The sequence below is a fragment of the Tinamus guttatus genome, unplaced genomic scaffold (genome assembly GCF_059628265.1).
Source record: "Tinamus guttatus ecotype Peru unplaced genomic scaffold, ASM5962826v1 Tinamus_guttatus_pri_ptg000327l, whole genome shotgun sequence".
Classification (NCBI taxonomy): Eukaryota; Metazoa; Chordata; class Aves; order Tinamiformes; family Tinamidae; genus Tinamus; species Tinamus guttatus.
The window spans coordinates 9,178,387-9,191,341 of NW_028288861.1; the positions used below are offsets into that span (position 1 = coordinate 9,178,387).

The following is a 12,955-nucleotide window of genomic DNA, read 5'->3' on the forward strand; positions in this document are numbered from 1 at the left end:
AGTACCTGGATGCTAGTGGTGATAGCTGTAAAGGTACCACAGATACCTGTAAATAATATGGGTCATAGGAAAGCCACGAGCTGCCTTCTCATGCTGTTGTGTAGCACACTGAAAGTTCAGGTGTCACTGTGAAAGCTAGAATAAATCCAACCAGCAAGCAGCAAAGGGAAGTGAATGTTGGGTTTTATTAAAGTGTATGAAATTGAGAAAAAAACTGTAATACTTATATAAAACTAGGAAATACACTTTTTTGATTGGTTAACTAAAAATGATTGGAAAGCTCTTGAGAATAATTAGTAGCTTCATACAGAGCACATTCAATAAGTGGATCAATGTGAGCCTTTTTAGATGGAAAGGCGGGGGGAAAAAGAAAGAAGAAGGGGCGAGGGAAGGGTCAGCTGCAAGCTAATGATGCTTTCCTGAGAGCAGGGCAAAAGGATGCTCAAGAGTCTGAGATCACCAGGGCAGAATGGCTTAGAACAAAACACTTTGTTTGACCCAGTAATTAAGCACTTCCCTGCAGGATGTAACTGAGGCCAATAGTTTAGAAAATCAAAGCAAGTGGATGTTTAAGGAATGAGTGACAGGTAGAGCTTAAGGTCTCTTAATCCTCATCCTTCAGAGTACTCACTAGCTGGAGCAAGACAAGAATATCCTCTTTCAAAATTTAGTTACATAACTGTGTATGCTGGGAATCTTTTAATTCTTCTGCATCTAACATTGATGACTTCTCAAGATGGATGCAGGACCAGACACTGAGGCATCTGCTAGAGCTACTGTTTCAAGTCTGCTGCTTTGTTTCTTTGGATGGTAAATCTCTTGCCCCTTGCTGTTTCTATATTACCAGTTTAGGCTGGTGCAAAGAAATAGAAAATGATTTAATAATTTCCCCCATCTTGCTCTTGTCCACTCTGTATCTCCGTAACAAGATGAATCACTTCACTATAAAACTTGGGTTCCTTGGGGAGGAGATGACAAACAAGGGAGCACCCCAAGTTTGAAGCAGAGGATTTGTGCAGTGCAGTTTTCTGCCCTATGTAACTTGAGGTTACAATGAAGAATTAACCCTGCTCTGGCAATTCCACTCTTCTCCCTCAATGAGCTGCTATAGTTTCTGGCCTGTCTGCCTCAAAACCTAAGAAAAAAAGTCTGAAGATGAGTCTTCACTTTTCTGTGAAAAATAGGGTTTAACTCATACACTTTAGCAGCCACAGAATACAAAAAGGTGGTTCTTGAAGATTCCTTTTAATGAAGTATTTAATATTACATATTGATGTGATAGTTCAAGTACCTCTGCAGTGTAAATTTCACTGTTCAGTACACCTCATCTGAGTCCTCCTGAACCCTGTGGAAGGGAACTGCCTCTACACTATGAATGGATAGACACTGCCTTTGTTGTACACCAAGTCTAAGTGAGGTTAGAAAGGCTTTACTGGAGAAAATGTTGGCCTACTGCTAGCAAAAATTCTTTTAAATGTAATTCAAACCTTGAAGTAAGAATTTCTCCTTATACTTTTATGCAGACAAGTCCTCTGATACAGAGGCAATCAGAACTTTTTTAAATGGATGCCTGCATTAGTGAACAAAACTAAGAACTTTCTCTGATGACATCACTCTTGATATATGCATTATGTCCTAAGAAGTAGGATCAGATCTCTATCAGTCTGTGACATGCAAGCTTTTCTTTTTTCTTTTTCCTTTCTTCATAATCTAAGTGGGTTTTTAGGAACTTATGGTATGTTAGCAGGTGTAGCTAGGCAGCGGAGTGCTTTTATTCAGATGTCTTTTACCTATGTGCAACTGTATGTGTCAATACATAGTGCCAGAACAACTGACTCCAGAACAGTGGCTAGGAGGTAGTTTGTGTTTATACAGTAGCTATATCGCTGTTTTCAGATCTGTTTAACATGATTTTTTTTTAAGCATTTCAGGTGAAAGCCTTAATCAGGTGCCTATGCTGAAGGTGGGCTCACATGCAGTGCTGCATACACTGAAACATGAGTGTCTGTAAACCTGCAGAGTTAAGAAACCACAACAAACAGAAGAATTCCTTTGCTAAAGGGGAAAAGCCAGGATTAGGTGGCCTTGATTCTGCTCCACTGGTTCCAGCTAATCCCTTCAGTTGGTTTCTTTAGCCATTTGCTTCTTTCAAGTAAAGCATTTCAAGTGGTCCTGATGATTAAGAGCTGGATAGAAGCAGGATGTGCCCAATCTCCCACATATATTGTGTGAGTCTTGCTGAGGTAACACCACAAATTCCAGTGGTCTTCCACTGTTATCCTCTTAAGACCTGTGTTACAGAGTTTGTAACATAACCTAAGAAGGAAAGTGCTACCCTTGCTTGGTGTCTGTTCTGCCAGAGCAGAGCTCCCTACAGCCAAGCAGAACTCCTTAGGGAGTTTAATATTTTTTTCTGTTTCCTGAGCAGGTGCCTACTCATATCACAGCCACTCACCTTCAGAGTGTGCTCTGATTCTACCTGCTCCACAGCAACTCAACCTAGGCCAAGAAGGCTACTAAATCCCCTGCAATCTCTGCAGAGCAGAGTTTCCCTCCAGGTCAGGGTTGAGATGGTGCTAGCGGGACCAGAGGGTCCCCTTCCATGCACATCAGTATTCTACTATAGCACTGACAGGGTGCTCCAAAACCATTTACATATTTATCACTGGTACAGCTCCGAACTAAGAAATGGAGGGTTTCTTTCTTTATGAACTATATCATGTGTGTCTTTTTGTAATTAATCAGCATGGTTCTGTGTACTTGTGTAGCCAGCACAGAACCTGTATTTAGATTTAGTTCTTTCTGCACTTCCTATAGTCCTTGATACTTCTTCCTGCTTCCTTTCACACTTAGACAATAAAATTCTCTCTGCACTGCGGTCAGCTTGGGCAGAGAAAACAAGATGTCTGTGCTGTCTTTCTTCCTGAATTTAACTTGGCCTGTGTCAGGCAGTTGAGAAGTCAAAGGTTACACTCCTGAGGGATAATAGTGGACAGATGCCCTGTACTCACAGCATTATGGAAAGAGGACATGGAAGAAATTCTCTTCTCCATCAACCAGCTGAGCAGGTGAGTACATCTGTACATGTAGAGGAAGCTGCCAGAGAGCCAGAAGTAGGCATAGGGCTGCCTAAAGAAGGCTGAAACTTGTCTTTTCCTCCTATGCTTCTAGCAGTCAGGCTGGATGGAACCAAGTTCACAGGATACAGTAATCTAGCATGCAGTATTGACACACTACTGCAAGGGTGGACACAAGCCACCATCTTCAACACATGACATATTCTCCTTTCCTGGCCTGAAATACTTAAACTGTGTTTAATAATAATAATAATAATTTTTTAAAATTAGTGGCCTTCCAGGCTCATAAACTCCCCAGGCCTTCTCACAGCAGATGCTGGGTTAATAAAGGACCGTCAGCTGTGAGACCAGCTGCGTTTCCCCAATGAGGAGGATCCAACTTTATTCAAGGTATCATTTTGCAGGCACAACATACCCTTCTCTCAGGAAATGAGTAATAGCTGGGCCCAGGGCCAGGACGTAGGCAAGAGGGCTTAGGGAATAAGCACCCCCTAGCCCTGTTCCTCCAAAGAGAGGCAACACATGCAGCAGTCCCTCTTAGCCAAGTTAAATTGTATAACAACTTCTGCCTTGGGGAGGAAAATAATTGTGCCCTATCAAGTGCTCTGCAAAAGAGAATAGTACCACATTATAAACCTGCAAAGACTGTGCTCAAGCCCAAAAGTTCACAACAGTCCTTCAGCAGTAGAAAAATTCTTGCTCCATGTGTTCTAATAAAATGCTCCAAGTTCTATAAACTTCTACTTCATCTCAGTGGAGGATCACAGAGATGCTTGCTTGAGAATGCCCTCTGCCCCATGTCTGACTTTCCTAAAAACCAGGTAGCCTGTAAAACCCCAGTAGACATATGGGGCAGGCTGAATGTTTGACAAAGAGTCAGAAAGGTAAAGCAGAGACTCATCCACAGCTGAGATTTAAAAATAACACTTTCTGTTCACTCTTAGATCAGACTTTCATCCTGTTGTTGACAGTTTCTACAGTTCCAACTTTTTAAATCAGTTGGAGTCTACACTATTTAGACCTTAATACAAAGCCTTTGTTGTGGAAAAGAGTCTGAAAAGAAGCTATACAAAAATATAACTCAATAAATCAATAAAAATAGTAATATTATTGGTCACCTTGTCAGCTACCGTCAAGAAGTCCAAGACTGCAAAATTTAAGGGCCTCACATGCCTAGAAGCATACAGGATATTAATGGTGGTGGTAGGGAGAAACCAAATCTCAAAGAACTCTCTCAGTGTACAGATGGCAAGATTGTGAAAAGGCAGAAGACTTGCTATGGACAACTAAAGTGTCCGCTGTCCTGCTTGCTCTTTTGAGTTGACTTTCCTGGTTTACATTTTTATTTTGCCAAGGGGTGACTGCCTTGCTACCTCCCACCCCACTTTTTTTTTTTTTTTTTTTTTTGGAGGGGGGAAGGAGGAAAAGTAAGAAAGCCTTTAGAAGAGCTAGTCCATTTGTTTACTCCTAGCTTGAGAACAGCTGCTGAAAGTAGCTAAGAACTGAATAAATCCCGGGTTGCTGTAGCCGGCTTTCCATCCAGGAGGAGCAAAGCAACGCAGCCGAAAACTGAGTCAGCCTTCAAACTAAATAGCACTTGCTACCTGAGCACCTTGAAAACTGTGTCTGTCTGAAAGCAGTTAGGAAAAAATAAACTTTCCAGCTCCACTGTAGGGCATTCCTTTTCCCTCAGAGCATAAGAATGCGCAGCCCAGATCTGCCATTAAAAGAAAAGAGAAAAAAAGCTTCAGGACTAGAGTGACATTCTCAGTGGCAGCTGGAGGATGACTTGCCCTAACAGGAAATGCCAAGCATGTGCAGCTGACAAAAGGAGGGAGCTGGAGGCATGTCAGATACCAAGTCAGTCATCTGTGTTATCAGCACAGCAGGTGAGGTCTCCATGGACACTCCAACATCTCGTACTTCGAAACATGATGCGGTTAAGTTGGATAGTAGCAATTGCAGAGTAACAATTGCAGAGTGTGCATTCCAGTGCACCGGAGCCATGGGAAGCACTCGAACAAAGCGGCTACAACCTGGTAGGAAGAGCCTCCTAGACAGTAATTCCATTAACTGGCACAACAGGAAGCTGACCGAGAGGAGCTGGGATCCCAGGAAGGTCTGCACGTGTTCCGCTTCAAAGGCTCCCTCTTCCTTTGGATGAGTCCTGGGTGTGTTTGCAAAGCCCTGGCAGTGCATTCCAATAATATTCATTAGCAAGGTGATGGCAGTGGGAGGAGAAACAACCCTGCTTTGTGGACTCTTTACGCAGCTCATCATTCTGAGCAGTGATCACACCTTCTTGTGGCTCTACAGTATTTATATGCTGAATTTATAATAAGGCAGCTTTAAAGAATTCAGCCACAGGTTCTACCTAAAGAAATGCAGTTGCAGAAAAAATAATCATCAGTAACCTAACAAGACAACTGGATACGGCAGTCCTGGGAAGAGAGCCGCAAGAGGGAGACTTCATAAGGAAAAGGCTCTCAAGCAACAGCCAAGATCTCAAACAGCAGCCAAGACTCACTTTTTGGAAAATAAATAAATTAATTAGTTAAGAGCAGTTACATTATCTACTCCTCCTCCTGTCCCCCCCATCCTCCTGAAGTGCCAAACAACTGACGAGTTTGAGACAGTTAAAGAAATGCAATTTCTAGGTGGCACAGTTGAGCACAGCTTGGCAGCTGTGGTGCAGCCTGAGCTGCGGTTCAGCAGAGGCTCTGCTGAGCAGAGCTGCCCTCCGCGGCTGTGCGGGGCACGCGCGCTGCTGCCAGGGCCCTTGGGCATCTGCTTCCCTAGGCACCGATCTCCCTGAGAGCGAAACCGCCACTGAGAAGATGACAGTGGAGATGATGATGCGGGTTGTATTGTAGCTTTATGATACACTCCCTTTTTGGCAGATATTCCCATTGTTCTACTTCCATAACCATTTAAGGCCCCTTTGTAATTCCTCAGAAAGCCATGTGAATGACAACTAGCCATGTATTTAAGTCAGGAAACAGTTATGAGCTACATCTGGGATCTTAATCCACAAGTTGTTCATTACCAGGTCTCTCGCTATATTCTCAAAGCAGCAGTGTGCTTTTCTTAAAGCAGCACATTATTTTCTCACCAGAACTACAATAATACACGAGTCACCCTTTTAGAGGTGGGAGCTCCTCCCACTCCTCAGATTTTCCCCATAGTCATTCACATGTCTCCAAATCCATTTGATCCATCTCCAAATTACTCCAGAACATGGATAACTTCCTTTCCTAAAATAGGCAGCGTATGCAGCCACTAGTCACAGTTCTGTATGTGTGAGAGCGCGCTGCTTGCAAATGCCCAAGACAGCCAGGGCTGTAGAGCTGCAGGGCCCTCTGGGAGCTGTCTAGCCTTCAGAGAGGAGGATGAAAAGCCCTGCAGGCAGGATGTGTTGTCCTGGGCTTCTTAGCACATTACTCCACATCTACTGCGTAAGAACAACTCGACCCCTCCAAGTATTTGTGTATTGAAAGAGAAAATAGTACTCTGACCCAATGGAATATTAGGTTTTCCAACACACGATAGTTGGAAGGTTATACTGGTATGCAAGAAAAGCTCTCTGAGAGATGCCATCATACAAGTTATCCAAAAGAAAAGCCAGTGCTTGAATAAAACAGGAGAAGCATTTCTGTTTTTCAAGCACAACTATGCCAAGCCACAGGATTGGCAGGACGCACGGGCTAGCACTGGGAGGGGGCTGACACACGTGTTCTGCGGTGCCCACCCTCGCCAGGGTGCCCTGCAGCTCTGCTCAGCCGGGCCCTGCTCCCCTCAGCTGTTTGGGGCGCTCCATGGCCACAGGTGGGGCCTCTGCATGCGGCGCCAGGGGCTGCTTCCCCACCCGCCCCCAGCACCAACTCACCGTGAGAGCCAGCCAGCAGCTACAAGGGAAGCAGGCAGCCAAACATGTGAGTGACAGCAGCTAGATTTGTCACAGTTTTTTTTTGTTTAAAAAAAAAAAAAAGCCACACACACACACACACACACACACACTTCAGTGTCTTCCAAGGTTCCTATCCCAATGTTAGCAGCTGGGGGGTGTTTTCTGCAAGCAGGCTTGCTTTCTGGCAACCTGGAAACAGCATGGCAGAAAAATAAAGCTCTTGCAGCATCACAGATTTCCCTTTCCTCCCCTCCCCTTTGCAAATAAAATCAATTACAAAAACAGGATAAGAGTACTTGAAGAAATTAGTGTAACTGTCAGACAAAACAGAGCCGTGGAAATACAGAGCTCTGCATTCCTCTAAGTCGGGTTCAGCTGCCAGGAGCACAAGGTGCTGCAGTTACTATGTCGTTTTTTTCATAAATTACAATTTTTTTATTTTTGAATAAGATTAAGAAAGCAACATTTAAAACATGAAACTCCCCCAATATAACCCAGGAAAAAGCAATGATATTTCAAGTCTCCTTGTACCCTTCCACAGAAACCTGCCTGAACTGAGACCAGATCTCCCTGTCTCATCTATGAGCAGAGGGTTGAAAGTGCTTCTGCCAATAGTGCATTCACCTCTCCCGGGGAAAGCTGAGCACCAGAAATCAGACCAGACTGGGGAATGTGCCCTAGGAACACATCCAGTTCTGCTGTTTCTACAGCCAGCGCTACAGATGTTCTGGCTCCAAGTACACAACTTTCCCTGACAGAGTGGGGTCAGTCCTATAGGTTCTATCTACATAAACAGGGCTGTCTCCAGAAGGTGGCAGCAGGAGGAACTTCTCTCTGGACCAGTAGGATGCTGCAGGCTGGCTACCTAACTTCTGCCAGGCCAGTTGGATAAGGAGGGCATAGAGACTGAACACGGCATGTGAGAAGTATCAGCTCTTCCACCTGATGGTTCTGTTCCCTCTGACATGTCTTCCATTTTCACTGCTTTGGACTTCCCAGAGCCAGGGCCTCCTGAGGTTCTGATATCTTACAGTTTTCCCTACTTGAAATCAGTTGGGAGGATCTTAAATCTTTTTCCTACAAGTGCCAAAGGAACTAGGTATTGTTCTGAGACTGCCAGAAAGGATGGAGCCTCTCCCAAGGCCTCTAGGCTTTTGCAGTGTTTCTAGAGCTCCCGAGGACACTTCAGTAGAATCCCGGCTCCATTCCCAGCAAACCCATTCCCAAGCCCTTTAGACACAATGACACCTTCATATAGAAACTGCTCAAGTCTACAAGCTCTTTTGTCAGAAAGACAGCCCTTATGTATCATTAAGTAAAAGCCACTTTCAAGCAGTCAGGGGAACACTGTTCTTAAAGGCAACACCACAGCCAGTAGATAGGAGGACCATGCTTCATAAACTAATCGCTAACAATTTAAAAGAACCCTTGTTTTGACATGAAGGAGTATGGTGTGTACAAGCCCAGCTATTTGGCAGTAATTAACTAACTAGAAGTAGAGAACATTGCCCCTCGACTGCCTGACTCCTTGAAGGTCTCACCCAGGGACAAGCAAACACAGGAGTTAGGTTGACTCCTGCAGCACTAAAACATCTGCTAAATGAAGCAAGGAAACCAGAAAGTTAACTCCAAAGATCTCTTTAAGAGATTATAAAGCCTGAAAACAACTAGAAGTGTGCTGGAAACACAGCTCAGATTTGCAGAGCCCACAAAATATCAATGCACAAAAGACTCCAACTCTCTCACTCCCAACTTTCTGTGAGGGCATGAGAGGAGAAGGGGACTTTTAGGACATGACAAGGAAAAGAGTTTTCTTGCAAGCAGATTATGCATCCAGAGCCTCAACTGCTGTATTCAGAACAGCTTTTCTTTAGGGAAGGGGGACCAACACTAACCCTCTCTGAGGCTGGAGATCTCCAAGCCAAAGCTAGCCAGCAGGCAGAGATGATCAGACGAACAGAAAGGATTGGGTAAGCCATTTGCCATCAACAGGACGTCTTCAGAGAGGAGAGAAAGTCGGCCAAGCAGCTTCAGGGCTCCATCCTGGTACAGTCTGCGACCTGACAGAGAAAAAGGAAATGAAACATCATCTGGATACTTGTGCTGTAAATTATACAGCCACAGAGGGAGGCTTGACAAGGCTCTTCCAGCCTTTTCCTGATGCAGCCAGCCTGCACAAACACTGCATGCACCTCTGAGCCTAGCTGTGAAAGCAGCGAGCACTGTATAGTACTGCTCTTCTATGGACTCTATATATACTTGGGAATTCAGTATATGCTAAAGTCACCCCACAGAGTCATGGGAAGCTCCTGTTCACTGCACTTAACTCCTAGAGGTGCCTTTATGCTCTCCCTTGAGAAACAGCTGATCTCTTCATTCCTCCCTGCCTCCCCCAAAGTTGATTCTGATCTGATCCAAACAAGCTCAGAGGCAGTCACATGCAGTCCTTCACCAACCCAGTCCTGTCTCAGGCAGTAGAGGGGTGGTGCCAAAGTAAGGTAACTAAAGCTGCCTCCTTTTAAGGTAAATGTGGGGTCTCAGTCAGATCAAGAGTCCAAACGTTGATTTTGGGACTCAGCACTGCTTATGATTAAGAGCACAAGTACATACTTGTGCTCATGAAGCAGAATACATTATCATCTGGCTTCCTCAGAGACCTAACTGAACCTCAACTGAGTAGCTTTAGCTATTCCACAGCAAAGATATACAGTGTCTTAGAACACTTGAGGAAATGCTGCTTCTCTTTGTGCATCATTCTGGTCTCAGGCACACCCTGTACACCATCCCCAACTCAATGATATGCACTGCTCACCACAAAGCTGCATTCTGCTGTGCCATAGAGACCTCTCCTGACCCAGTAAGGACGAGCCCCACGCTGCCACACTCACCGCCTCTGTCCCCATTCTCCACGGGCTCTGCTGAGTAGAAGATATAATCAACGGTGGCTCCGAGCCCCATGGGCATGGTCGTGACCTCTGGGCGCCCTCTCTGTGGCAGGAAGTGACTGTAGACCGAGGTCAGGTTGAGACCGTGCTGAATAACACCTGAAGATCTGCATATGAACAGCCAGCATTTATTAGAATGGGAAAAAAGAACACAATGCCATGTGCAGTGCTGCAGTCACAGCTGAAGTTGGATATCCCCTTGCTAATGCAACTGTCCAAGCTTTTTCCAGGTTTGTGAGCACATCTGGAGAGACAGTCTTTCAGTATTATTCACTTTATTTACATCAAAGACACAGCAAACTAGGAACTTCCCTTCTCCCAAATACCCAGTGGTGACTACGTCCTTCACTCTGGATCTCATCAATCTCATGTTGACATGACATCTCCCAGCTACTGGGACAACCCTGTGTGGCTCCAGCTGCTCCAGACAGCCTTTACTCTCTGCCAGCCTCCCAGTTATTTCAGTCTTTATTTCAGCCAGACTTCAACTGGTCAGGACCATGAGACAGGACTTCCCCACAGGAAGCTGCACCAGATTACCTTGGGAAGAAGGGCTGGGAATCAGGGTCGTTCACCACAGCAGCATGCTTGGGCCAGTGTGCAGGACGATCTGTAAAGGAGCAGAGAGATTTCGGACAGTCCTACAGAAGCCTGGAACAGGCTGCTTAACCTAAGTTAGAAGTTTCTCCTCTGAGACCATACAAGTCTTTTTGCCCAAAAGGAGCAGATAGTTTACCTAGTTAGAAGTATTTTCAAGAAAAACATTTGAAGGAAAGACCAGCTCAAGACTTCCAGGAATGCTAAGAAGGGGTCACTGCAAACAGCTGAGAAACCAAAATTCTGTCCTGTTGACATGCCCTTAGGGCATTTAATACTATCAAAGTTCAGAGTACTTCAACCTTTCCACCTGTATCAGCCTACATCTTACCTATCTAGAACAGCCAGCCAGAAAAGCAGAACATAAATAGAGCAGAACCAACCCTGTCACAAAGCCCAGAGTAAGGCTGTGTATATTGGGTACCAGCACACGGGGACCTTTATGCTGTGGCCAGTGTGGCTTGACATCCTCAGGTTTGTCTTGCCTTCACAAAAATCTTGAAGCAGAGAAATATATATATATATATATATATATATATATGTGGCTCTATTGAAAACAGCTTCGAAAAAAGGCTGAAACTCAGTGCATGTCAAGGCACACAGTATTGCAAGGCTTGCTATGTAAGGACAGTAGGACTGCATTGCTCTGAGCTCCCACAGAACCCATTAGTAATCACAAAGAGAGTGATAGTCCCCTTTTCCTCACCAAAGGTTACCTCCACCTGAGTCTTTCATCCAAATCCAGCTAGGAGAGCCATGAACTAGAGAATTTCTCATTAATACCTGGTTTAGCATCTGTCACACCTTCCAAGAAGATCAACTGTGGTGGTCGTTCACAGGCAGCATCACAAAAATGGAACTGCAGCAGAAAGTCCCGGCTATATTTACGTCTGTCTGCAAAGAAAAAGGCTAGTTAAAGAAAAGAGAGGGGAAAAAAAAGTAACAGTAGAACAATCATATCTACAGGGTCTATCTACGTTCTCCTTAGACTTCTGTTCCAGAGACACTTTGGTTTTCAAACACTATGATACCATCAGAATGGGAATCACTTAAAAACTGAAACACAAAACAGAGGTGCTAATGTAAAGGAATTCAGCTCAGGCCACAGCCAGTTACTGCAATCCCTATTGCTAATGCAGCCATCGCTGTCAGCACCTAGATGTCACAACTAAGAATGTCCCCTTTGGAACATCACAAGTTACAGATTGAAGGAGATCACTTAGCATGGGACCCTAGGAAACAGGTACCTAAAAAGGAACAACAGTTCTGGAGATCAAGTTGAATATAAGCTCTACATCCACATATTTTCCAACAAAAGCTATTCAGTGTGGGCTCCTTTTTAATCCTCTCTAGAGGAGAGAATAATTATGGACTCTTGACAATAGGTTCATAATTGTAGTATCTAAACACTACCTAAGTCCCCTTCTGATAAACATTTGCAACTGGAAGCTGTTGCTGCTAAAGGTGGTTTACAAGTGCACAAAAGCATCACTGTAGGAACATAAATAAGGTGTGCAGAGGAAGGGTTACTGGTAGAGGAACATTCACTTCCTGACTAGAAAAAGATGACAGAAACTGGAGAACAGTGGCAGACACCAGAAATATTAAATTTAAACCGTGTTATCAAGAAAAGGGATAGGAGAAAGAGATAATCTTTGCCAAGTGCCTCATGCATCACAGGCCCTCGGCAATGAGAGGGAGACAGGGAGAGAGAGCAAGGCCCGCATACTGTGCCTCCCTAGCCAGCTCACGTCCTCCGTGCACACTGGAGCTCACCCGATTTCTTCGACGGGCACACGGAGACGAACTGGCAGTTGTCCGTCACACCCAGCGAGCTTGGCCACAGCGGGGCCAGCAGCTTCCGTGGGTGCAACTGCTGGGAAAAGTCTTCCTGTCCAGATACCTACAAGGAAGCCAGAAACAGGACAAGAAACATCCGCCTCAGAACTTTCACAAGCTGCAGACAATTTATATACTTGTCGAGTGCAAACTGGCAGGATGCCTTCATGGAAATAAACCATTTAGAAGATGGTAGAGTACTGATATAATAAATCCTCAGATATTGGGGTGGCAGAAGCACAATTAGCTAAAAGTCACCTGACAGAAGTCTGCAAGGTATCTTTTACTAGCAAAATAGTGATTTAGCTTGGAAGCTGGCAATGCATTTGAGCATCGATATTCAGTAACAGACAACCACAGGAAGATCTAGCATAGGTGCCCATGTCAGGGACAAAACTATTTCCACAATGAACACCATAAAAATTCCAGTATCTCTTGCTGAATTTGTACTCTGCTCTGCTTCCATAGCAAGGGAGAATAGGGACCTGAAACTAAGTAGTCTAGTATCATTGATTTGCTTTAAGAGAAACCAAAGGAGCAGTGGTGGAAACAACACGCGCGCATTTGTCTTTTTCCTCAGCAGGGCAGGA

The 12,955-nt window shown here is 44.6% G+C and overlaps 1 protein-coding gene across 4 annotated transcripts in view; it reads right to left on the bottom strand.

Moving 5' to 3' along the window:
* Positions 1 to 12,955, bottom strand: part of ANGEL1 (angel homolog 1) — a 140,849-nt gene that overhangs the window by 16,252 nt on the left and 111,642 nt on the right. For 2 of the 4 annotated variants that reach the window (XM_088529338.1, XM_088529341.1), the window contains exons 6-10: positions 12,303 to 12,429; positions 11,310 to 11,420; positions 10,470 to 10,539; positions 9,873 to 10,036; positions 8,880 to 9,044 (exon numbers count right to left, since the gene is read on the bottom strand). In XM_088529338.1, coding sequence (XP_088385464.1) covers positions 8,880 to 9,044; positions 9,873 to 10,036; positions 10,470 to 10,539; positions 11,310 to 11,420; positions 12,303 to 12,429 — 637 coding nt within the window. Of the gene's footprint in view, positions 1 to 7,100; positions 7,174 to 8,558; positions 9,045 to 9,872; positions 10,037 to 10,469; positions 10,540 to 11,309; positions 11,421 to 12,302; positions 12,430 to 12,955 lie in introns of those variants that run through there. The other 2 variants (XM_088529339.1, XM_088529340.1) reach the window with 2 other exon arrangements.